At 33.2% G+C, this 26,520-nt stretch overlaps 2 protein-coding genes across 2 annotated transcripts; one reads left to right on the top strand and one right to left on the bottom strand.

Moving 5' to 3' along the window:
- Positions 1–1,130: 1,130 nt before the first annotated feature.
- On the bottom strand, positions 1,131–12,753 carry LOC133191177 (DDB1- and CUL4-associated factor 7). The gene is made up of 10 exons (XM_061326899.1): positions 12,684–12,753; positions 12,393–12,490; positions 11,506–11,666; positions 10,751–10,852; positions 10,422–10,520; positions 10,044–10,157; positions 9,260–9,392; positions 8,012–8,163; positions 7,472–7,589; positions 1,131–3,302 (listed from the first exon to the last, which is right to left on the bottom strand). Exons 3-10 carry the CDS (start codon positions 11,659–11,661, stop codon positions 3,130–3,132), a joined length of 1,047 nt encoding a protein of 348 aa, XP_061182883.1. The 5' UTR covers positions 11,662–11,666; positions 12,393–12,490; positions 12,684–12,753; the 3' UTR covers positions 1,131–3,129.
- A 6,263-nt stretch (positions 12,754–19,016) lies between these two features.
- LOC133191270 (uncharacterized) lies at positions 19,017–26,520 on the top strand. The gene is made up of 5 exons (XM_061327025.1): positions 19,017–19,129; positions 21,686–21,915; positions 23,585–23,720; positions 25,284–25,453; positions 26,188–26,520. The coding sequence occupies exons 1-5, from the start codon at positions 19,017–19,019 to the stop codon at positions 26,427–26,429; spliced, it is 891 nt and encodes a 296-aa protein (XP_061183009.1). The 3' UTR covers positions 26,430–26,520.

The raw sequence follows: 26,520 nt of genomic DNA, 5'->3' as shown, positions 1-26,520 counted from the left end.
GAAGTGCGTAAAATATCTCTAATGCCCGAAAATGTCATGTTATAATGCAATAACACTATCAATATGATCAAATAGCCATTTGATAGAAATTTAAGAGGTTTATGATGTATTAAAAAGTTTTATGGTTTTAACCATTTTAATATTTTGAAATCCATAATCTATTAGATTTTCTTGCAATAACACGAACAATTTTTCTGACGAATCGAAATTTAGACAATTCATTCTTAAAATAGGTCGTCACATTATTTTTCATTGTATTGAGTCTTTATAATAATTATATTTATATAACTCATAAGAATCCTGATTTTCCATTATAGGTGATTTATTGTATATATTGAGTGGATGGAATGATAATTGATGAGGTGCCATCTAGCTTAGGCTTACTGAAGTCAAAACAATTTCGATTTTGATTCATAGTCGTTTTCAAATTAAGTAGTGTGTACTAATATATGGAGTTTGATGAAATTATCTTTAACATTTCTTCGAAAACTAGGGAAAATACGAAATGAGGAATGGTGAGGTCAAAGTCATTGGGAAGGTCAAGGAGAAAATTATGACAATAATAATAATATGTAACCGACAGTGAATAAATTATGACAATAATTTCTTGAACAGTTTCAAATTTGAAACTGAGCAAAATCCAGAATAAGGGAAGGTGAGGTCAAGGTCATGGGAAGGTCAAGGTCAAAATTATGAAATTGTTGAAAGGCTTTCACCAATATGTATCACTTGATGAGTTTTGATAAAAATTGTCTTGAACAGTTTCTTTGAAACTGAGCTAAATGCACACTGAGGAATAGCAAGATCAAGTCCTAGGGAAGGTCAAGGTCAGAAAATTTTGACAAAATTGAACAACTCTCCTCAATATGTATCAGTGTTAGAATTTTGATAAAAATATCTTAAACATTTTCTATGAAACTGAGCTAAACACAAAGCACAGAAGGCAGACAAGTCCCGGTCCTGTTCATGTTGGGCCATAAAAATTACTTCTGTATTTTAATCTTCTATGAGTTAAATCTGTAATGAGATACAGAAGAAAACATTGGAAAGATCTGTTCTTCACATACTGGACACATAAGTACAAGGCCTGAATGTGATCTCTAATACTACATTTTATTTGAAATTCTGGAGACAAATTTAAACACATGAAAAAATAAAAATTATAGTTAATTTATATGTACATAAATTATTGGTATTTGATGAAATGTGAAAATTATATGAACCAAGAATGGCCAAAAATATAATTTTAACAAGATACAAAAGAAAACATTAAATAACCTTATATGACAAGACATGACAAATTTAAAGTATAAAATAATTAAATAGCAGTGTAAAAGATTCTATCCATGAGGCTAATAAAATATGTTTCACTGCAAAAAGTGTATATACTTAAAAGTAAAGACCCCTTGTAACCATCAAGTTCACTACAATTTGACCTTGGCATAATCTAAAATCTATTGTGAATGTTTTTTATAATTATTACAAAATTAAAATGAAATGAATTAAATGGGATATGGAGGTTGGAGAAAACAATGTAAAAAATTACTTTTTTTTCTCTCTCCACTCTTTTCTTTTTTTTTTTTTTAAATACTTGTAGCATTCTTTGCACTTTCAAACTTTTACCATGCTTATGGCATATGCAGGAATGGTTCAAAGCTGAAAATGTGGATTTTAAAATTTCAAAAGAGAATACAGGATATTATCCTTATCCTCTATTCTCTTTTCAAATTCTAAAATCCACTTTTTAAGCTTTGAACATTCCTGCATATGCCATAAGCATGGTAAAAGTTTTAAAATAATTTCCCAATTTTTTCAGTGTTGTGAAAATATACTTTTCAACATTACCCAAATTTAGACATTGTTTGAAATGAATTTCCTGATATTCATATGTAAATATATGAAACAAAGTCAATATAAATGTACATTCATAATACATAAAGTATTTCATCACACACATAATCTAGAAATTCCTGATTGTGTACTTTATTTTTTAATTAATAAGTTTTTGCTACAATAAAAAAAATGTATTAGTCTACTGATTCATCATCATTAATAACTGCTGACTAAAGGTTTTCCTAGAACAAATATTACACTTGGAATATTTACACAAACATGTATTATATTAATAAAATATATCTTAATACATGTACTATGCATTGCATTTCATGCAATAATTATTAAGTACACATTTATTTCAAAAATATCATATTATAAAAAAAATTCTTTTGTGTGACAATCTGTAACCTAATATAATAGTTGCCCTCTGAACACAACCTAAAATAATGCACACACTCTTGGTATGAATAAATCCCATGAATTTTTTTCATTTAACTACATTACACTGTTGAATAGACATTTTTATTAAATTTTTAGTGCTGTAATAAAGCATGTACATCTGAGAGTCTACGGAACTGACTCCATCAGGAATCTTATCATCAGGGTTCTGAGAATAATTTCTTAATTCTGCTTATCAATTATATCTGAGATATTCATTTAGTGGTTTAAATTTTCTACATACAATATTCAGTATAAAAATTTTACCATATTTTCAATATGACTAGGAATTTTAGACTTTTTTTTAACTTACTGTATTCACAGCTTTGCATGACATTGAACTGTATGAAGTCATTAGTGTTCAATCTCACTCATGCTTGTGATAAAATCCTTTTAAAGGTTTTAGAAACTAAAATGGTTTGACTAATTGTGTGGAAGGGCAAATACATGCAGACTGACACCAGACAAAAATTGTAAACAATGCAACTGTGTCCAGGCCCCTTTAATTTTTTTTTCTTCAAATTAGTACCCCGGGTTAAGGTTGGCTAAATTTTTTTGTGCCTTTCAAGGACCCAAAATAATGTTTAACGTACTGTACACTTAAATAATAATCCCTCTGAACAATTCTTACTTTGAACACTGGTCATATGTATGTACATACAGTAGTAAGTATATGCACTTTAAAAAGTAGGATGAACATTCTGCAATTTTAATAATGACACATAATTTGTGGTTTTTATAGTTCCCTCAAAATTAGCTGTACACACTAATATTTTCTTTTCTAAAATATTTTTCTACATGAACCACATTCTTTGTCAACTAGATGTATATTAGCACAAATTATCTCCCTTTAATTCACACACGTAAGATTTCGAGACAGTTATTATAACAGATAGCAATCCAGTCTGGCTGTGTTGATGACCACTGAATCTGGTTTATCTCCCCTCCTGCTGTATATGCCAGTATAGGATCCTCGATTGCTCGGGGCATCGACTGGATGTCCCAGATCAGGGCCTGATGGTCATCAGCTGTGGAATCAAACATTTATAGTCATTCAGCAAAACGCTACTTCTGAAAAACTTTTTATCATTTTAGAAAAATGTTTTTCTAGGATATGAGAGACCAGGAACATACATTGTACATTATTATGATAATAAATAGCATATATCAAAAAATTACACAAGGCCTAAAGGACACAGTGCTCATCTGAGTCACCTCAGCCCTTCACACACTGTGAAATATTATTAATATTGATAAATATGTTTTTGCATACTTCTTTATGAAAACAGAGGTAATGAAAGGGGAACAGTTTATTACTTTTGTTAACAAAAGCATTACCAACAAGAGGCCCATGGGCCTTAACGGTCACCTGAGTATGATACAACAATTTAAAGGATGCATAGAGTATAAAATGAACTGAAAGGTGAAACTTTGTTGCCAAAAAGCAAGAAAAATAGCGTGATCATGATCAACAAAATAATTGGTCTTAATATTCATTAACAGTTTATAAATTATGTTCTATAAATCTGATCCCCATTTATCACTATCACCATACAGTATATTAACAAATTATCAATGCTTCTGTACTATTTTAATCCTTTGTTGAAATTTTTTACATTGGCCTCTCTTGGTCCTTGATGAACATTTAATAAGACAAGTTATTTTTATCTCATTTTTATTTATCTACTACTTACAAGTCTATCTGATCATTAAAACTATGAAAGTACTTTTTGTATTATACAATAAAAGTTTTTGCATAATTATCTTATTCTATTTACCTTTCAAGTACATTATTTACAGTGATAAATTATCAAAGTAAATGGCAAAGGGGAATAACTCTTCTCAGTAGAATACAAAATAAAAGAGCCCTGGCCAGGACCAGAACACTTGACCAAATGGTCCAGATGTTCAAAAATCTGGTAAAAATAATCTTCCTCATTAAAACTTTTACTCTTTTTGCCTCTGATATGCCCAGGTGCGGAGAAGATTTTTAAAGAAATAATGCATTTATACTACAGATTCTCTACATTATCAATAGAGCCCCCCCCCCCCCCCAACACCAGAGCTTCTGACCCTGGGACCATAAGTTTGCTCATCATAACTAATCACTTTGTTTATCTGCTTAACACCAAGGAGCAAACAGGATTATGTAATAGAATTAATGCATTTTTACTATATTATCAAGAACCCCACCCTCACACCAGCACATCTGACCCAGGGGTCATGAAATTCACTACTCTGGAAGAAGCACTCTTGCTCATCATAACTATACACTTAGCTTCATTGCTTTTTTAACCAGAAGCAGAAAGGAATATTTTCAAATAAATTTTGCTTTTTCACTTTATAATCAATAGAAGCCCCCCCCCCCCCCCCCCCCTCACCAGAACCCTTAAATCTTGGGTCATAAAATTCAAAATTTTGGAAGAGGCATCCTTGCCTATCATAACAATGTACTTAGTTTGTTTAAACAATACCCAGGGGCAGAGAAGAAGATTTTCAAAGAAATAATTCACCTTCACTACAGGATCTATATAGCCCCGCCCTAGCACCAGAACTCCTGTCCCGGGGGCCATGAATTTCACAATTTTGGAAGAGGCATCATTGCTTATCATAACAATGTACTTAGTTTGTTTGAATAATACCCAGGGGCAGAGAAAAAGATTTTTAAAGAATTAAAGCATTTTCACATTAAATCAATAGAGCCCTTCTCTAACACCAGAACCCCTGATCCAGGAGCCACGAATTTCACAATTTTGGAAGAGGCATCCTTGCTTATCAAAACTATGTATTTAATTTGTTTCAATAATACCCAGGAGCAGAGAAGTAGATTTTCAAAGAATTAAGGCATTTTCATTATATAATCAATAGAGCCCCGCCCTAACACCAGAACCCCTGACCCTGGGGCCATGAAATTCACAATTTTGGAAGAGGCACTCTTGCTCATCCTAACTATGTACTTAGTTACTTTATTTAATACCCAGGAGCAGAGAAGAAGACTTTCAATGAATTAATGCATTTTCACTATATAATCAATAGAGCCCCGCCCTAACACCAGAACCTCTGACCCTGGGGCCATGAAATTCACAATTTTGGAAGAGGCACTTTTGCTTATAATAACTATGTACTTAGTTACTGTAGTTAATACCCAGGAGCAGAGAAGAAGATTTTCAAAGAAGTAATGCATTTTCACTATATAATCAATAGAGTCACGCCCTTACACCAGAACCCTTGACCCTGGGGCCATGAAATTCACAATTTTGAAAGAGGCACTCTTGCTCATCATAACTATGTACTTAATTACTTAATTTAATACCCAGGAGCAGAGAAGAAGATTTTCAAAGAACTAATGCATTTTCACTATATAATCAATAGAGCACCGCCCTAACACCAGAACCCCTGACCCTGGGGCCATGAATTTCACAATTTTGGAAGAGGCACTTTTACTCATCATAACTATATACTTAGTTAGTTTATTTAATACCCAGGAGCAGAGAAGAAGATTTTCAAAGAAATAATGCACTTTCACTATATAATCTATATAACCCCTCCCTAGCACCAGAACCCCTGACCCTGGGGCCATGAATTTCACAATTTTGGTAGAGGGGTCAATGCTTATTACAATCATGCCAACAGTTTGACTGCTTGATGTCCAGGAGTAAAGAAGAAGATTTTTAAAGATTGCATTAATTTTGGTGGTTTTAGCCCCACCCCTCAGGCCCCAGGGGGGCAGGGATCATGAAATTCACAATTTTTGTTCCCCTTCACCCATAGATGCTATACGCTAAATTTGGTTGAAATTCGTTGAGCGGTTTCAGAGAAGAAGCTAAAAATGTTCAAATGTTAACGCACATCGCACGATGCACGTCGCACGCCGACGGACAAAAACGGATAGCAATAGGTCACCTGAGTGACTCAGGTGACCTAAAAATTACTATATTGTGGGCTTTAAACTACATTTAGGATGGAAAATGTATGTCACATTAAGACAGGGAGTTGCTGAATGCAGCTAAAATATAATGAAAAATTCTCAGAAGAAAATTAAAGGGTCCCATATGACAGGAAGTCACTAAATGGTGGATGCCCCGATAGGTTTGACTCTATCTTTTCCTAGAAAGAGGGCTTGGCCCTTCAATTACAAAAATCTGAAAACTTTCATCAAAGGATGCTTTGTGGCAAGTTGTTTGTAATTGCCCAAGGGGTTCTGGAAAAGAAGTTGAAAATGTTAAAAGTTTACAGGTGACACAGGACATGGACCAGAAAGATGAAAAACAAGAGGCCCATGGGCCACATCGCTCACCTGAGTAACTTTGGCCATGCTGTTCATTACCAGACTTCCCCCCTTGTAATACCTATTGTGGCCCCGCCCTACCCCCAGGGGTCATGATTTGAACAATTTAGAATCTACACTACCCCAGGATGCTTCCACATAAGTTTCAGTTTTTCTGGTCCAGTGGTTCTTGAGAAGATTTTTAAAGATTTTTCCTATATATTTCAATGTTTCCCTATTGTGGCCCCGCTCTACCCCCGGGGGTCATGATTTGAACAATTTAGAATCTACACTACCCCAGGATGCTTCCACATAAGTTTCAGCTTTACTGGCCCTGTGGTTCTTGAGAAGAAGATTTTTTAATGACCCCACCCTATTTTTGTCTTCTCTTGACTATCTCCCCTTGTGAGGGGACTTGGCCCTTCATTTTAACAATTTAAATCCCCCTTCACCCAAGGATGCTTTGTACCAAGTTTGGTCAAAATTGGCCCAGTGGTTCTTGAGAAGAAGTCAAAAATGTGAAAAGTTTACAGACGGACGGACGGACGGACAGACAGACAGACAGACAGACAGACAGACAGACGGACAGAGGGACAGACGGACGGACGACGGACAAAATGTGATCAGAAAAGCTCACTTGAGCCTTTGGCTCAGGTGAGCTAAAAAGGCAGACAATCTAGGCTCATGAAAACCTTTGGCTGAGGTGAGTAAAAATATAAGAAAATGATATTACATTACACACTGGATATCTTAATCAAATATCTAAACCCAATGCATTAAAATACAATTTTACCCAGTTTTGGATATTCTAAATCACATCTTTCATTATACTTCAACAAAGCTTGCATTTGTTTAAATGGTCTAGGTTTAAACTCTTGAATGAGGAAAATGATTTTCCCAGGCTATAATATGACATTAGAAATGTCTTACCAGCTGTACAGATGTGACAACTGGAGTGTGGGGCCCAAGCAATGCCATTTACACAGGCTCGGTGATTGTTCAGGCGAGCTACAGGTGTACAAGGTACTCGCACATCCAAAATAATTACCTGTTAAACATAAAAAGATTTAAGAGTTCAGATAATGAAAACATTACATAAGTTTATGTCTTTACTTTCAAATAATATATTTTTCTTAAAGTTCATTACATTTATTTTTTTCATTTTGATTTTACTTCATATTCAAGTATATATCATTCTTTAGTTCAAATACCTGGCATATAATATGAAATAGAGCTTAATTTACTTGTATATTCAAAAAAACATACTTAATTATCTTTTAAAGTTCATGTCTTTTATTACTATAGAAATAAATATGTCATTATGCAAATCACAAGAATCAGCAAATTCATCAGAGTATGGTTGCATTTTAAAGAGAACATCAAAAATTACATATACATTCACTGATCCTCATTGCTTTACCCCTCCTTCCTGAGAGACAAACCATCATTGAGTGTTTAGTAATACTGTACCTCCATGGCATCCATAGCCATTGTAGCGAGGTAGTTAGGGTCTTGTTTGTTCCAGCACAGTCTGAGGAGAGGGTGGTGTTGAGCATCCTCATAAATAATTGTTGAATGCTCCAGGTGTCGCAGGTCAAACATACGGACAGAACCATCAGCACCTGCATAAATTAAAAGAACATATTTGGCTATCTTTTTTTTTTTTTTACATGTAAAACAGCTTGGAGAAGTTTCTCTAACTACTCAAAATATTATTGAAAAATTGAATTTTGTATAAAACAAGTCATCTTGTAGATATGTATTTCAACTAAAATACATGTGCATTTTTTCTGAATAGTCAACTTGATATTGACTCTTGCTGCTAAATTTCCATGAATAAATAAGATTTTCAAAGGCAAATATTTTCAATATTGATTCATTTATCCTTTACACCCAGGGAGCATAACTTTCACCATTCCTTCAGAGGCTTAGGTGCTCATCATAATCATGCAATCATGTAAACAGTCTGCCCTCTAGGTTTCCATTAGTAAAAAAGAAGAATCTTAAGGGTAGTGTATTTTCTATAAGTGACCAACTTAGCACGCCACCATGGTGTCTAAATCCTTTACCTAGGAGACATAAACTTCTAATTTTTGATAGAAGGCCAGTTGATAAACATGCAAAAAATCCCCTTCCTAAATGTCTATGGATAGGAAGAAGAATTTTTAAGATTTTAATTGTTTTGGCCCACTCAGGCCCTAGGAAAGCAGGGACGATGAAATTCACAACTACTGTTTCCCTCCATCCATTGATACAACATATCAATATTTTTAGAGATTGGTAGAGTTTTTCCTGAGAAGCTGAATATCTTCTAAAGTTTACATACATGTAATGTACAACATATACAATGTACTGGTACTTCACAATGCTGGATGGAAACTGATAGCAACAGGTTCACTTGAGTCACTGAGTCATTTATTACATAAAATAAATCATATATGAATTACTCAGATGTCTTATTAGTTCAAATAACAATTATACTTCATTAGTTACATTTTTCTGGTAAACATTAGATAAATAAATACTTTAATACTTTTAAAAAACAAATGATATATCATTTTACGAAAAATATCATTTGATATTATAGACAATTAGTTATGGTAATTGGCAATTTTTGGACTCTTGATCTGTCAATTTCAAACTTGAGAAGTTCTCCAGAATTCCTCTAAGTTTTCAAGAGTCAAAAATGTTGTAATATAAAAAAAAAAGTTGACATACCAACACTAGCAAACATGTCCCTTCCTCCTCCCGCTCTACTGAATGCGATATCGTACACCTCCTTGTCATGGGCGATCAGCTGGGTTTTTACATGGCCAGACACAACATTCACACGACCCAGAACTTGCCCTGTCTATCAAAATAATTTAGGATTAGGTTTGTATAAAAGAGTAGCAGCCTTCCATCCCCTATATCTTTTAGATTCTTCTTGATGTAATAGAAGGGATTTTATACCAATGGTAATTCCACATCATAACAATTCACCTACTTAAGAGAGATTGATTTGCTTACAGTTCTTACTTTTCTAATAACATCACTTTTAACACAGAGAAAGAATACACTGTACTAAAATTCAAAGTAAAAACAAACAAAATACCACATGACAATGGTACTTTAAAGCAGTATGAGCTGCAATTTCTATGTCTGAAACCTGTTGCAGAGTTGTAATTCACTATTTCAATGACAGAAAAAATGAGGATCTTTTAGCTTTTGTTATTCATATATGCATTGGAGAAACCATTTACAAGCTATGACTGAAGCAAAATTGTAGTCCTATACAAAAATTCATTTCTCATATTATACTATACATTCCAAAGTACAGAATTCTTTCTTCTGATAAAATTTAACCTACACTAGTAATTTTAGTCTTACTGATCATACAGGTTTAAGTTACATGCAGAATTATCATAATAGCACAATTTCAAAGCAAACTAAAATTCTCTATAATACAGCTCATACTGCTGTAACAAGAGCACCTAATGATTTATGGAGAAAATTGGCAAACCTCTAGACCCCATATTGTGCATGTTGTATCAATGCTGGACGTTCCTAAGAGATTAGGATCCACCTCATTCCAGTCAAAGGAAGTCAATGGAGCACAAAAATCTGAATTCTTGTTCTGTAATAACAATTCTGATTTAAATTTGTTTTGCATTTCCATTTACATGAATGAACATAATTTTTATTTTCATATATATGTACATGTATTTCTGAGTTTTTTTTAATGATGCAAATACATAATCCCTGTTATCAAGTTCTTAGTATTTTTTCCAAAACATAAAGCAAAAGGTCTCCAAACCTGGATATATCTTTCTTCGAATCAATACCCTAATTATCATAACAATATACATTGTACACGTAAATAGCATTATTAAGGACTTACATTATTGAGGAGGCATTCCAGCCGAGATTCATTATCGCTGACCCTCCACACTCGTAAATAGTCACCACTGGTGGCTAGCAAATCAGGATATCCCCCTTTCTGTAAAAGCAAAGACTACACTTTAAGAAAAGGAACAAAATAGTATGGGAATTATCCAAAAGTAGGTGTGCTGTACCATAAAGTTAATACTGTATACATACATCTTTAGTTCTGTTACTATAAATTACACATATTGTTACAATAAATCAATGATATATGTCCTTCATGAACTAATATATTACACATATATTTACTGTGAACTAGATATATATCAACTGTACCATACTTACAGCATCAGGGATCCACATTATTTTGGTTGTTGGATATGGGTGATCAAATGTGCTCTTTGATGTAAACTCTGAGGTTTCCTCATCAAGGGACACTATCTGTACCTAAAAACAAGAAGTAAACACTCATTCATTACTATCAATTCTATATTACTCCATTCAAATGCTGATTTATATTGAATGAAAATTTAAAACATTTCTGCAATTTCTAGATCCGACTGAAGTTTTAAAACTGTATTATTTATCAGTTCTCTTGTCTTAAAGATTGGCCCTCATGATTTAACTCTATAATTTCTTATATCTCAAGCATATGACAAAAACACACATTGAATAATCTTATATCTTAACAGCACTATAAAATATATCCCAATTATTCTTTGATACAAGAAGCTAAGTCTATAAATATCCCACAATCTTATTCTTCTACTGTATTATAAGCTTATTGAAAGCGTTTCAGTGAATACTGAGCCAGTATTAAGTTAACCAATACAAATTCAACATTTCTTTTATCATATTTCTAACACCTTTAAATCCATTTATATGTACAATGTGCATTGTAAGTTTCTGTTTTTTCTCATATCTAGTTTTTGAATTGCATCTAAGCCACATAATACATAATAAAATCTCTAAATTTAATCAAAAAAAGAAACAAAAAAAGCTTTCAACAATCATAAGCATGGTATAACAATCTACACAATCTGCACACTACATGTACTAAAATAACTTCTCATTATCAAAGTTCAATATGTATGTGAGACCTTATTGTTGTATTCCTCTACAAAGCTCCCAAGTGCTAGTCGGAATCGTTTGTCTGGACGGATACTCCAGTTCATGCTGTAGACTGTCCATGGTGCCTCATACTTATAAATTTCTTTCCGCTTCCCTTGTCCACCTGCACCTGGTAGAGCACACATGGTGCCTACAATACAAATGAATAAAAGAGAAAAGTTTACAGGTGTTATGGAGATTAAATTTTACACCTTTGTGACTGGATGCATTATGCATGAAATAAGGCTCAAACCATTTGAAATATTGACTTAGATGATGGATTTCATACATTTTCTTTAATGGTGTTGCTAGTTTCTCTGACATATTTTACTAAGTTATATATTCATTTTCACAAGTCACAACATGTAAAACAGTCAAAGTCTGATCAGAGATATTGGACTTGTTGCTTTATTTATTCCAAGCTAATGGTCAGCTTCATGCTCTTTGATCATCTGAATGAACATTTTCATAAAATCTTACTTTAATCTGTGAAATTTTGGAAATAAAAAGTTCCAAAAAAAAGTAAATAAAGTGTGTGTAACAAGTTGTTCAATTGAATTCAGGAGTGAGGAATATATATTGAACAGAGTACGTATACAGTATAAATAATAGCATGAAACAAACCCCACTGCTGATATTTGCAGCAAGAATGAGTTAAAGATCTCATATCGGAAACATCAATTTGGACCAATATGTTTTACACTTTAAAAATAGAAGCATTTGCAGAAGAATGCACAATAATTGATGAAGATATACATTGACCTGATGATGACACATTTTGCAGAAACAATCCCTTAAAAATAAAAAAAATCCACAGAGTTTTTTTCTTTTTAATTGCACTTAAAGTGTTTGACTGAGCATGTTATAATATTGTTACCTGTGTTTGATCGGACCTCCACAGTTTCTTGCAACACGTCGTGACGTGAAAGTGACTTCTGATTGTTAGTCTTTCATTTCAACACTAGTGTTCTTTTTCTGAAAATAAAGGGAGTCGTGAATACTTATAGGCCTATCTGTAAACAATATTCAGGGCAATACAAGTAACTTAGCTGTTTTGGAGATAGACCGGGATTTAGTCTCATTAAAGAACAAAATATCAAATTATAGGGGAAGAAAATGTATCCAATTGCTTACATATTGAATAAAGTTTATAATCATTAAAGTTTACCTTATATTTTCTCAAAAAGAACGTACTGTAATCGAATTAAATGACAAAAAAATATTCAACAACAAGCAAATCAAAGAGAAATGGCGCAAGGGTTATAGACGAGTCGTTCATCAATCTATTCGGGCTATGCTAAATGCATGCTGATTGATTTTAGACATCCACAAGAAACATTTTTGAACCATATGGAATGTTTGTTTCATTTTTAAAATCATTATATATCAACTTATAGCAAATGTTTCAGACTCTCACACTTTAAGGTTCATCAGTCCTTTGATAAGAAAGATAACTCTAATTACCACAAGTGTTAGCTTTCCTAAAAAGCTTGTCTGACTTGAGAGCAAAGAAGATGGGCGTGTTTGGCGTGTGATCTGCAGGAATAAGGCGTACGAAACATTTATAGTTTAAATGTCTACGATTTGGTCGGCTGACCACAGCTGGACACACTTTACAAAGTTACACACATGGGAAAATGTTACATTTAGTTTGAAATACTGTGTCGAATTTAATATATCAGTCCGCTTATCTTAATAATTACTAAACGTAAAACTTAGTAACGCTTCACATAAGTAATAAACACCTATGGGGTATAGTTAAATGCAATTACATATATATAAAGTGTCAGTAGCTTGGAAAAATTGCTTTCGCTTTCGGTGCAACAGAACCAGAATTTATCTATTTGAAAATAAATCAGTACACAAAATTAAACTGACAAAAGAATTGATTGTTTGTACTAAAAAAAAAAATATTAACGCTCCATGCGAGGATCGAACCAAAAATATTTATTTTTCATTGCACTGTACGGGTTACGCATACTACTGAGCTATCACCGCTCCACACATTTTATGGTTTTTAAAGCGACAATGAAGCACCGCATTTACACGTTGGAATTTTTTTTGGAAAAAGTTCATTTTTTATTGTCTCTGGGTCTTCTCTCCATTTTTTACAAATGTTTGTTCGTTTCTTTGAATTAAAATGCACAAAAATAACGTTTCAAAATCATGGAGAGATGACCCAGAGGTAGCAAATTTTTAGAAAAACGTGTTTGAAAATGTAACAATTTGAACCAAATGACTCATCTAGCCAATTTTCAAGTTCTTTTTTAGCAAATCAAAATACAATATCGGGAAAATATTTCCATTTCCTATTTCACAGGAACAAAATACAGCAAAAGAATGCTAAAATTTTATGTGACAGATCAATGAAATTTTCACTTTTCAAGTGCGCCCAGATTCCTGCCGAATGCCAATCAAAAGCGCCCTCGTTCTTTATTTTTACGCGATGAATCAGGAAAAGTTAAATCCAGTGTAATCAACATGACTCTGAGTCATGAAATGAATTCTTTTGAGCACTAAGAAACAAGAAAAGTTCAATTCAGAAACTTATTCTATCAGAGACCTGGTTCTATATACACTACATTACTTTTAAATTCTTTTTTTTTTCATGGACATAGGAAAGGGGAAGGGGGAGGGTTGAGGACCGTGAGCTCAATAATTTTGCCCATTTATAACATAGCTACTTTATGCTTGTGTCCCCTTAATCATGTAAATATTAAACTTCGGATAATTTTTTTTCATGCTCAGTGAGGAATTTTTCCTTGATTGTGTCCACCCGAAACTGAAATTTATTCCAACGGGCCTGTCAAAGAATAGAAAGATATAACCAGTGCTTTTGAAAGAAAAAGTTACAACAAATAAAAATCTTAACGTCAATTGGTGAACAATTTTGATAATTAAGAAATGTCTTATTGAAAAAAAAAATAAAATAAACGGGTCTCGAATGAGCTAATATCTTTGCATTTAATTTAAAGCATAGGAATAAACATCTATCCTTCACTTCGATATTTTTTTTAACTATGAATAAATCAAAAGTCTGCAAGTTATGAATACGGTATGTGTAGATTTATAAAGGTAGAGGGACATAGTGTATGCATTGAAAATAAACATGCATTAGTTAATCTGATAAAGATAATCGCCAATTGTTGACCTGACCAGCTTCATTCCTTCTGTTTTGCTGGACATGAATGAGGCAATTTTCGAGAATGGCCAAATGCCATGTAACCTGTAATGTATTTATAATGTGATAATAATGACATCAGCTCCGTTTAGGTGTTTAGCATGTTTCTATTACTCCACATGCTCTCCAATTGATAGTTAAGATAGTATGAAGTTTCCAAGACTATAAGTTATCACAAGAATTCTATTGAACGACTTGACCACCAAGCCTTGGCTAAATCTAGTCAAATAGAATTGTCAGGTTAAAAGGTGATTTCTGTCAAAGTATGCTGAAGTTTTAATCGAAATTTCTACGAGTTAACAGAAAGATGATGAACCGTGGCCTTTAATGCGACAAGTGTATTGCTACATCATGACTTTATATATATATGTCGGTTCCAACTTCGTTCACTGCAGTGAAGTCGATTTTTTTCTTTTTTCTTTTTTTTTTTGGCGATTCTTTCTTTCCATGTAGAGGCGTATACCATCATTGTTTTGTGCCTTACACTTTTAGTTGCCCAACCGCATCCACCGCTAATAGCCAATTTGAAGGGTCAACAGACGAACTCCTCGGAAATCTGTACATGTATAAAATACCCGGTATGTCTTAAACTTTACACAAGAAATCTTTTTAAGAATTGAAATTCGAGAAATTAAGTTTTTCTTTATGTCTTCTTTATGCATATGAAGATATTTTCAGTATATATTATATAATATGGATAAACATAGAATATAATTCTTATACAATTATTGAAGTTGTTTTATATCTGTCATTTTTCAAAGTACGATCTTTCCAAAACAGGGATCCGACATACTTCAGGCAATATATTGTAACCAGAAATACATGTACATAATACTGGTATAAGAGAATTTTAAACTATAAAAAGTTACATAGACAATAATTAAATTTCCATACATAGAATCTTGTATTTACTTTAGATTTGGGCCAAATGTTGCTTGCAGGCAACTCATCGTCACAGAAAGAGTCATAAAAAGCATATTTAAGACGTAGAAACATAATATTTTTGGCCGTCATGTTTATTTTCCTTGTAAGAATTCCTCCCAGGAACATTTATGCTCCAGCTAAATTGGAAAAAGAAACATATATCAAATCAAACACACTTTATAGACACACAGTGTCGCTTTTTAAAGGGAAGGAGGAGCCAAAATAAATAATAAACAAGCAACATACGTATGTTAATTTAATTTAATCAATATTTTATTATGCAAAGTCAAATCATATAATTGGATTGGACATCAGGCATAGCCTATATAAGTCCCCTCCAAGGAAGTCAAGGTTACAAAGGAATATTGACAATTATCATGTGCAATGGTTTACAATTAATGACGAAATTGTTCATAATAAATTATATTAATTTCTAATGTAAGCTAGAAAAGGTAGAAATGAAAAAGATAAATTATACACAAAAGTTATTACCTATAGCATACATTCTCATTATACAATATAATGAAAATAAAATAAAAGAGTGCAACAAACAACAAAAATGAAAAAGTAAGTAAAAAAGTGCAAGAGACAAATATGCATGAAAAGATACAAGAAAAATAATGAAATAAATAAATAAAATTGAAACAAACAATAAAACTGAATAGGTAAATAAAGAAAGTGCAAAAGACTAAGCAAGGAAAAATAATACACTCATATACATTGAAATGCTGAGATTTGAACTAGGTATAAGTCAAAATATTACATACGCATGGTCATAAACGTGTTACATTCTTATCATTTCAGCATATGTGAATAACCCACATTAGGTATGACATAATTATATGTATTATATTCTACAAATAATTCGTATGTAAAACATATGTTTGTAACATGGTAAACAAACTACAAAAGCTTTATATATTATGACATATATAATTATAATATATCTTAAGGTCAGACGACACGTTCCTCGAAAGTATATAATTTTTCTCAAGAATTTTTCATTGAAGTATTGCTACTTAAAGAAGTTTCTTCGCCAAAAATTGAGGTACCTTACCAGGCATTTGGGCAAGATACCAGAGGTAACATTTCTTACATAATCCTTAGGGATAATCTTTTGAATTGCCAATATAACCATTTTTTGTGTACTTATTTTTTAAAACATTCTGAAAACAATTTAGAAATCACAAATGAATGACAATTATGAATACTTTTTGATATAATACCAAGGTATACAAAACATATATTTGAGGAACGTGTCGTCTGACCTTAATGACAAATTGACGATTTCATTCTCTCATGTAGAATGTTATTAATAAATTCTACTTCGGCTAACAGAGTAGCACAGTAAGAATCCGTTGTGATCCCAACAGATTACTGGAATACCTGGCCCAAAATCATAAAATATGAAGATAAGGGACTAATCAAGTCCATTGAAACAATACGAATTGGGAGCAAAGCAAACACGAACCTCTAAAAATGTCAGAGGTGGGATTAGGTGCCATAGATGAATAAGCATTCCTTGTCGACCGGTCACACCCATCGTGTGCTCCTTGTCATATGAAATGAAAACGGAAATATCCCTTGACAATTTAGTGTGAAAATAACGGCCTAACATGTTTGAAAAACGTCAGTCAACATTCGACTTAACGATATACTGTACTGTATTTGTTAACATGGTCATTGTATCGACCGTAGAATTTGCTAATTGTTGTCTTCAGACGAGAATGTTGATATTCTTGTATCATCAAGTTATTTGAAAGTTAATACTTTTAAATGCAACACCAGGCTCCGGGGTCATAAAATTAGACGAGTTCCCTTTTTTATCTCAGTCTCACTTTTACAAGAAGAATTGATATTGGAAAAGTGAGACCAAGATCAAAAGTGAGCTCGTCTTATAGTTTTATGGCTCAGGCCCCTTAATTATGAGTAAATCAATAAGATGCGTCAGCATGCCCATTTAACTTAAATATCTACGTATGCGATATTTTACAAGTGTTAACTTATTTGATCAGAATATTAATGTTGCACTGTGTTACTAGTATATTATTGATAATATAATTTATTATATTTAATTTTAATTTATATGAGTTTTTACCTATGTTCCAGTGACCCGGGTAACCTATTTGTGGAGTCGTAATACAATGTTCTTTGCGGAATCGTAAAAAAAATTGGGGAATCGTAATCCTTCTTGCAGAAACTTAATGTCCTTCCTGATTTACTTTACTTTAGCAAATAAAATATACAACATGACTATCAACATGAAAATTCTGTCAATTTTAGTTGAATATTTTATTTGCTAAAATAAAGTACATGTATATCAGGAAGGACATTAATAACAGTTTGTGGAAACGTGGTGCGCCGGTGAGTAAGTCATTATAAGTAGGTCTTTGATGCGGTGACACACAAATGTAGGTGAAATGCACCGTTTAAGTTTGACATTTCTTATCAGCATTTTATCTTGAGGTGGGTTCATGTGCCATGAGGAGTAAGCATCCCCGCCGAATGCTCTTTGTCATGATCGGGTAAAACGAAAAATCCCTTGAGTGCGAAAATGATTGCCAAATAATTTAATTTTGTTTGTATTCTTGCCTCTGATTGGTTAATATCCAAAAAGGAACACAAATTATTTCTGTATAACCTGGTTTGGTATGGGGACACACCCCCCTGACAACCAGCTGAATTATCTGTATCCATACAATCCTCTCATTTCCATTCCTCGAGATTCATGGAAAATTCCAGATTTAATAAACGTACCTTTAACTTCAAACGATAATTCCCTCTTACCACATGTAAAAAGGCTTCTAGGCCTATGTATCAGTTTTTACCTCCCCTTGCTTCCTATCACTTCCGTTACTTCCGTTACTAAGGTTGTATTATTGAGCGGCAAATTTGAACTAATAAAAAGCAACGAAATTTTACACCCATAGTTATTTCATGATTTTAAAATTAAATTATAAGGAATGACTCTAATTCTTGGCCAAATTATTCGAGTATAACCTGGTTTGGGTCAGTTTACGCTGTTTTATAATCCGCTTCGCGGATTATAAAGCGTAAACTGACCCAAACCAGGTTATACTCGAATAATTTGGCCAAGAATTAGAGTCATTTCTAAAATAATTTGTATGAAAAACGTCAGTCAACATTCGACTAAACAACAGATTGTATTTGCGAAAAAGGTCACAGTACTGACTATAAAATTTGCGAAATGTTGAGTTTAAAGCTCTTGCATATGGAATCATTTGAGAGACATAAAATCCATGTGTATGCAGGTGGTAATGGTATTTATAAAGGAAGTTGACGATACAAAAGATGAAGTCACCATTATGATGAGTGAGATGTCATTATCATAATCTATATGGGATATACTCCATGTTTAACAATGTATGGGAGAAAATGACTCATTGTCAATATCCGTGGGATTTATCCCATTTGAGCAAATTTGTGGGAGATAAAATCCCAATGGGAGAAAATATCCCATCTGACACGTTTTCCCCCATGGGAGAAAGGTGGGATAGTTGGTAGGACTAAAAATCCCACCATTCTCCCATGCGATTCTGACTTTTAGGACTTCATATCTTTAAAAAAAGAGATATTTGTGAGTTCAACATGAGACCCTGTGATACCCAAGTGCTATGATTTATTTTTGGACATCACAATTAGAAATGGTAGTAAAAAGTCTAGACAATGTCGTGTCCAGAGTTAAATGGCGCACTCTTAAATACTGATAACCTTCGGATGTTTTGCTAATTTAAGTTTCAAAACGTCTATGTGCCATCTCTCAAAGGAACCATCAATAGGCATTGATGTAAGAGGGGGTGGTCTATTGTGATGATCTTTCTTTAATCTCTGACATCTTTCACAAGATTGGTTGTAATCATATATTTCTTGATGCATACGTGGCCAGTGATATTTCCGTTTGAGTGCTGTCATGACCTTTTTTAATGCCAAAGTGTGCACCACCTGTGCTACTATCGTGAAAAGTTTGAAGAGCTTCTAGACGAAGCGTTTTTCGTAAAGCTAATTGCTTTAGCCAACGATTACTTTCTTTGACCTTTCTAGTCCGTCTCTGGAACCAGTGATATAATATACCATCACAAAGACTGTATGATTCTGGTTGTTCTTCTATCTTTTTACGTTCTTTGGTGATCTCTGGTAGAGTTTCTGACTCTAGATAGAGGTATATGCCTCTGAAATCAGGGCAGTCCTTTTGAAGTTGACCTAAGTCATTATGATTCGAATCCAGTTGTGGTTCGACATGCTTGATCAGGTTCCACAGTGGTCACCTGAGCACAACTGTCGTAGTGGAACTCGACCTCTAACATTGTATCATGCTGAAAAGCTTCTACCACATGTGTATTTGTGATACGTTTTGAATTTTCATCGTAAGTGCGCCTGCTGAGTGCATCAGTCACTACATTGGCATATTTGCTTTTACCATCTTTGTGAATAATTTTGAAACCATAACCTTGTAATTCTAGTGACCATCTTGCAAGTCTTCCATTATGTGTTTTTTTGCTACATAAGGTATTGCAGGGGTTTGTGATCAGTGTAGACAACAAATTCATTGTTAGAGAGGTAAGTTTTGTATTCTCTTATACCTTCAATAACTGCTAAACTTTCGATATCTGATGCTGACCAGACTCGTTCTTGTTTCGAGAGAGAACGCCCGCCATAAACAATGACTTTTTCACGATTACCGTTGTCTTTTTTAGAGAGTACGTACCCAATTTCCGAATTCGAAGCATCCGTTTTAAGAATTAATGTATCATTAATGTTCGGATGAGCAAGAATGGGCGCTGAGGTTAATTTAAGTTTTAGAGTATCAAATGAGATTTGACACTCTTGTGTCAATATATCTAAATTTCGAATAGAAGGCCTTAGCAAGAGACTTTTTTTTTTAATTAAATTTTGATTCAATATAGATGCAACAGATCTGTAACGGGTACAATTAGAACCCATGGGAATTCCAACAGATTGTTGGAACACCTGGTCTCCGAAAACAACAAATTAGATACTGTCAATCAGAAACTCAAGCCATATTTTTAAATATCAACCTCGGAGTACTTGTATGTTGAATCGGAATGTTTTTTAATCAATAAGTTTGCAGATGACCAATGGCAAGATATGCAAATTTTTACTGAAGAAGCAGTTGTTTATGATGTCAAAAAGTCTGGTTTTTAATTTACCTAGTTGTATAAACTGTTATAAAGTTGTAGTTTCGATGTTATTTATTTTGGTAAAAAATTGTGATTTCAAATTTTCTAAAAGTTCCATATAGCTGGATGGTAAAAATCTGTAAAGACGAGAGTATTTATGCAAGCTTCCAGTCAGTGTGTAGTCCAAGTAAAAATAGCAGATTTTCTACGCTCAAATTTAGGTAATCTAGTTTTATCTGTTTAACTACTCACATTTTGACTACGTTAATGTTTTCATACAATAAATTTGTTAATTTTTCATACAATAAAAGTTTATAGGGAGATCCTATATTCGTACCGCATTATATATTTTTTAATACTTTACAGTCCAGATTGTTTACTGATTGTTGGAAAAGGCCAAAATGTTGCGATTACAATAGGGTAATATCAATTCTACTTGACCTTTTCAAACCCCATTTTGGTCATAAGGTATAACTGGCGAAAAGAGAACAAAGTAGGAATTTGTCAAAAAATCAGATGTACACTTAGGCTACTCCTGACCTAATTTGTTTTGAACAGATTTTATTGAATACATCAAAAGGATTGGAAACAAGTTCTATATAACTTACTAAGTTCCTGACCTAATTTATACCATATCTTATCATGATTCCAGAATTTGTTAGAGCAAATGCATTTTATAATCCCACTGACAATGTTGTACATAATTCTGTATTTGTCTTCGTTCCTTGTTGTGGAAAGTCAAAAGTGAGTTTCATTCTTAACGTTTTTTCGATATAAATTCCACAAATTAATTAGCGATGCTTACCTAGCCTATATCCTGTATTGAGGAGAGCATGTCATGTTTTTATATTTTTCTGGTTTTGCAAAATGATCGTCTCATGCAAAATAAAAAAAATATGTCTTCAGATCAATTAAAGTGACCTCTTACCAATCCCTTGTCTCTCATCTCGAGAAGGGAGCAGACGTCAGCTTTTTCTTTAACACCGCTAGCTGTGCATCATCAACTTTAAAATCAACAGACGACTATCCTGTGTTTGGTGGTGAACTTAAATTATTTTTAACTGTTAACAACTCAGATGAAAACACGGGACAAACGATATTCAGCAAAGTCCGATATATAGATGAAAAACCAAATGGTATTTAACTTTTGTGTTCTTTGTGCTCAAAATGTTTCTTAAAATTAATTGACACTATATATTAATAGTGTTCCCAGAAATTTTTGAGAATTTTTTCGTGATATATTTTTTTTGAAAATATTTTAAAAATAAAATATCGATAGATTGAAATCAATTTTTTATCAAAGAACAATTCTTGCTACTACTTTCTTATGTTAAATGCAGTTTTCATGGATAACTTTTTGTTTACTTTGTATACTTCCTGTCGATTGCTGATGTTAGAAATGAGTGATTTTAAAAACACAAAGCCTACTGTAGATATGTAATATCAAAGAACTGCAAAACTATAGGTACTTCTGAAACACTGAGCATTCCACTGTCTACGTATACATTTGTTTAAACGTGGAGCAAAATAATGAAAAATGGGAAGGAATTCAGGAGAGGAAAAGAGCTGGTAGGGTAAGGAAAGTAACGCCATTTTTATACACTCAGTGTTGTTTTTACTGCGCAAATAACCAAGCCTTCTTTGATCTGTACATTTTAGTTAATTAGACTTACGAACTCGTATCCTCAACTGAATTTCTCTTCTTTTACAATATTTTGTTCCATGCAATACAGAGTAGACAGTGAAATGCTCAGTGTTTCAGAAATATCACCAGGGTTAAAAATCCTTTACCAATACATATGTTAAACAGGCTTTCTTTTTTCGAAAGCAGTAATTTTGAACAACAGACAATTAGTACATATAAAACAAGCATTCTGAGAGTATTGCATTAGCAATACTAGTCCCCTACCGGCAAGTGTAATCTGGTTCCCGTTAAGAATTGAAAATGCCATAAATTCGTCAAAAATCAATGAAGCGGGACGAAATGCAAACTTGATCTATAACTAATCAAGGTAAAGTCACTTACCAAAAATCAGCTCAATATCTGAAAGCGTTTAGAAGAAAATTGCGGAAAACCCCTAAAAATTGAAAAGGCCGTAATTCCGTCAAAAATCAGTAAAGCGGAACGAAATATAATCTTGATCTGTATCTCATCAAGATGCACTCACATACCAAAAATCAGCTTAATATCTGCAAGCGTTTGGTATGCACTCACATACCAAAAATCAGCTTAATATCTGCAAGCGTTTGGAAGAAAAGTGCGGAAAACCAAGTGGGACAGACTGACAGAGGGACAGACAGACAGACAGACTCAGAGGAAACCTATTGTTTCACCGGTAGGGGACTAATAAATGGGAGGTTATCTACGAAAACTGCGTGTAACAAAAAAAGTAGAGGGTATTGTCATTAAATTCAATCTTAACATTACAATATATTTTATGTTCTTAATCTAACACAATTGTATTTAGAAGAATGTATATATTTTAAAAAATCTCAATAATTTCATGGAACAGTATATGCAAACAAAATTGTGTGTAAAATTCCTTTCTCTAAGCAGAGAAGAGATTAATTGGCATGGAAAAAATGGGAGATGAGAGAAAACCTTGATATAAACAAAATATATGATATACATAAATAATACAAGGAGTATAGAACTGTGTTGACAACTTTATTTCAGTGCCTGAACAAGTCTGATTACGTGTGGGTAAATTAAGTTGTGGCACTCAAACACGGTAAAGAGAAGCATCATTTACTCATCAAATACGTTAATGCATTAATGATAAATCAATAACTATAAATTTTCAGACTTAAATGAAGAAATACAATCCATATATATTGTCAATGATATGGCATCTATATTCTGGGGAAGACCTGGCTTCTTTGTGAATAATACCTCCGATTTTGACGGGGTCAACTGCAATTGGACAAGGGGAAACGGAAAGTATGAATTTCTACTTCTCAGTGGCGTCAAAGAGCTAAATAATACTTATTCACTAATCAAGATGTAAATAAACGAAAAGGTATTTTGTTAAGTTATTATATTTTTTCCTACGTAGATTTATATTTCATCGTACTTGTGAACTTATGCCATGTCTATGATTTAACGAAACACCAGATGAATGTTCTATTTATCTGATTCATGTAATTTGAATTATTGGTACCGATGTCTGCGGAGTTGATTTCCCTCATAGCCAGCTTTACCCCCACAATCTTGCATTCTAGAATTGGACTTCCCTCTAAGGGGAAATCTCACACTGGAGCCATATTTCCCCCTCCTTCTTTTTCGGTAGGATTTCCCCTATTTCATCAATGTTGAAATCATATTGACAATATTTTGACAAAAAGGTTTATATTAGAGTCAACATATTTTTAATGCAAATATGTGTGTTTTCGAATTGAACATTTTAAGTCTCATTTTTCTCAGTAACTACCCAACCAATTTTTTTTAAGCATAAAAGTCTTAATTTTTTCATCTGGTCAAACTGTTTTTAGGAGGAAAAAATTATGGTACAATGTAATCAAATTTTTAACTGAAGCCATGGAAACGAAAACAAGGAATTTTATTTTAACTGAATTTTTTTCTCCAATTGTATTTCAAACTAGATGTACATAACTGTACATAATATTGATGTGTAAGTGTCTCTTCAATTTTCTTGGGTTAAAATATCCCAAATAGCTGCCATTGCCATTCAGCTAAAACTGGGACTATTTCAAAAATTTTAAATTTTCAAAACTTTTAATTTTTTGTTTTTACTCTCTGCTTCCAACTCCAATATTACATGTACACTGCTGGGGTCAAGAGGACGAAGTTATGTTATGGCTTTCAAGAGTAGTGTTTCTTGTGTTTTTGTTTGTTTGTTTGTATTTGGGGGGGGGGGGGGCAAATACTCATAAGATAGTATGTGGAAGGTATCCTGATATTTTTAGAATTTTCTCACATATTCTTTGTAAAATGCACTGATCTATAGATAAAATACTGGGCCGGTAGAGGGCAAACAAATTAAATCTCTAAAATGGCCTGATATACATTTTAAAATTCGTGAACAAACAGGCACCACTTCAAGAGAGGTGTTGAAACACTGAGACTTACGAATTTTTGGTGACGAATTTTACAAATCTCCTATGATTTAGAATTCTGGGTTGAGACGCAATGATTTGAACTAAATATTTTAAGATTTCATTCTAAATTTGAATAATTGTTGAGTCGAAAACACTCCTAATTCCATTTAAAAAATCAGTTGACTCGTATAGACTTTTAGCCAATATATTGTCGATATGATTTTTGCATTGATAAAATAGGGGAAATCCTACTCTGAGAAAAAAGAGGGGAGAATTTGGCTCTAGTGTGAGATTTCCCCTCTGGAGAAGTCTTACTCTAGACTAAAGATTTCTGGGAGAAAGTTGGCTATATGGGGAAAATCCTACTGTACAAAACTGAACTTGACAAAATTACCACTAATATTTTCTGTATTTCTTTACTTTTCATAATGTTTTTCTTTGATAGTATATGGGCAAGGCAAAGCAGGGATCAGAAACAGTTGACATCTTTCAAGGATATAAAAACTGTGCTCACGTCTGGCGAGAAGGTCCGTTGGGTCGTTAAATCTAGAGGATGTACATGTCCACCAGAGGCCGCTGTTTGTTTAGATGGTGCAGTTGGTGACACCATTAGAGGTATTCTAAAGACAAAATTTGGCGTTACTTGTGCGCATGACGGATTTCTAACTATGTGCAGAGCAATATGCATTAAAATCTCCTGGAAATGAGTACTCGTACGTGTATATTTAGACTGCTTCATATATGTTTTATTCTGAAACTTTAATTCAAGCATGTACATGTATTTAGAGTAAATATTTTGAGAAAGCAGGGGGAATAATTCTTTATTTGTTCTACAAAAGTTTGAAGTTTAATTACCGAAATCTGTATTCTTTGCTCACAAGACCGTAACTATAGGCTCAAATATTTAGTGAGCCAAGGGATATGGGGGACATCCGAGTCCTAAGCGGGTCTAGGGTAGTGTCTGGATGCGGATTCTCAGGGAAAGGGGGAAGTTCCCAAAATCTGGGTTTTAGTAAATTTTAGACTTAATCTTGGAAGGTTTCACGTTTTGAAATATTTTTACATGCATTCTAAACGATATTGAAGCACCTAGTGAGATGGCCGATTTACAGAAATTGAAACTTAAGTTAAAAGTATCAATTAAGTACAAAAAACACATAATTAATTAAAATTCAAAGTAAAACTTTTTCACTTTTCAGAAAATTCTAAAATTTTAGTGAGGCATTTGCCTCACTTGCCTCAATGGTAGTTACGGCCTTGGCTGAATGATGGTCCTAGTTAAACGATTCGTCGACACTAAATAAAATCATTGATTTTTTGTAAAAAAAAATTTTTTCCCTTTTTTTCAGATTTCAAAATCATGGCGGATGGCTCAATAAGTTTCTCTACTTCCATGACTATTCAAGTTCTCCTCTCTTGGCGGTACATACGAATCATTATTTTTGGTCATATTTACGAAAACAATACAGCAAACTTTATGCTCTCAACTTTAGAGCCTACTACGTGGGATGATGGAGGGGACCATCTAATCTTATGTCCAATAACTTCGAGGGAGTCCACGGAAGGAGCAAATTTTTTTACTGAGAGCTGATAATTTTTCTTTTTGCCTGAATGAAATTTTCTTAAATCCTAGTTAAACAGAATGCAAAATTAATTATTTGATGATGTCAAATTTTCATGGT

This window comes from Saccostrea echinata, unplaced genomic scaffold (assembly GCF_033153115.1).
Source record: "Saccostrea echinata isolate AGI-Se365-2 ecotype Australia unplaced genomic scaffold, CSIRO_AGI_Sech_v1 ptg000023l, whole genome shotgun sequence".
NCBI classification, from domain to species: domain Eukaryota; kingdom Metazoa; phylum Mollusca; class Bivalvia; order Ostreida; family Ostreidae; genus Saccostrea; species Saccostrea echinata.
This window is presented reverse-complemented; position numbering and strand designations above follow the sequence as displayed.

What these genes read in the sequence shown, in the direction of transcription:
- LOC133191270 (XM_061327025.1), top strand. Translation starts at nt 19,017, where the DNA reads ATGACTCATTGTCAATATCCGTGGGATTTATCCCATTTGAGCAAATTT. An exon ending in TATAGATGAAAAACCAAATG is followed by an intron (nt 21,916 to 23,584) that starts GTATTTAACTTT and finishes ATAAATTTTCAG; the next exon opens with ACTTAAATGAAGAAATACAA. An exon ending in TGGACAAGGGGAAACGGAAA is followed by an intron (nt 23,721 to 25,283) that starts GTATGAATTTCT and finishes TTTCTTTGATAG; the next exon opens with TATATGGGCAAGGCAAAGCA.
- LOC133191177 (XM_061326899.1), bottom strand. Translation starts at nt 11,661, where the DNA reads ATGTGTGCTCTACCAGGTGCAGGTGGACAAGGGAAGCGGAAAGAAATT. An exon ending in TAGAGGAATACAACAATAAG is followed by an intron (nt 10,853 to 11,505) that starts GTCTCACATACA and finishes TCTTGTTTTTAG; the next exon opens with GTACAGATAGTGTCCCTTGA. An exon ending in TGGAATGCCTCCTCAATAAT is followed by an intron (nt 10,158 to 10,421) that starts GTAAGTCCTTAA and finishes TTGTTATTACAG; the next exon opens with AACAAGAATTCAGATTTTTG.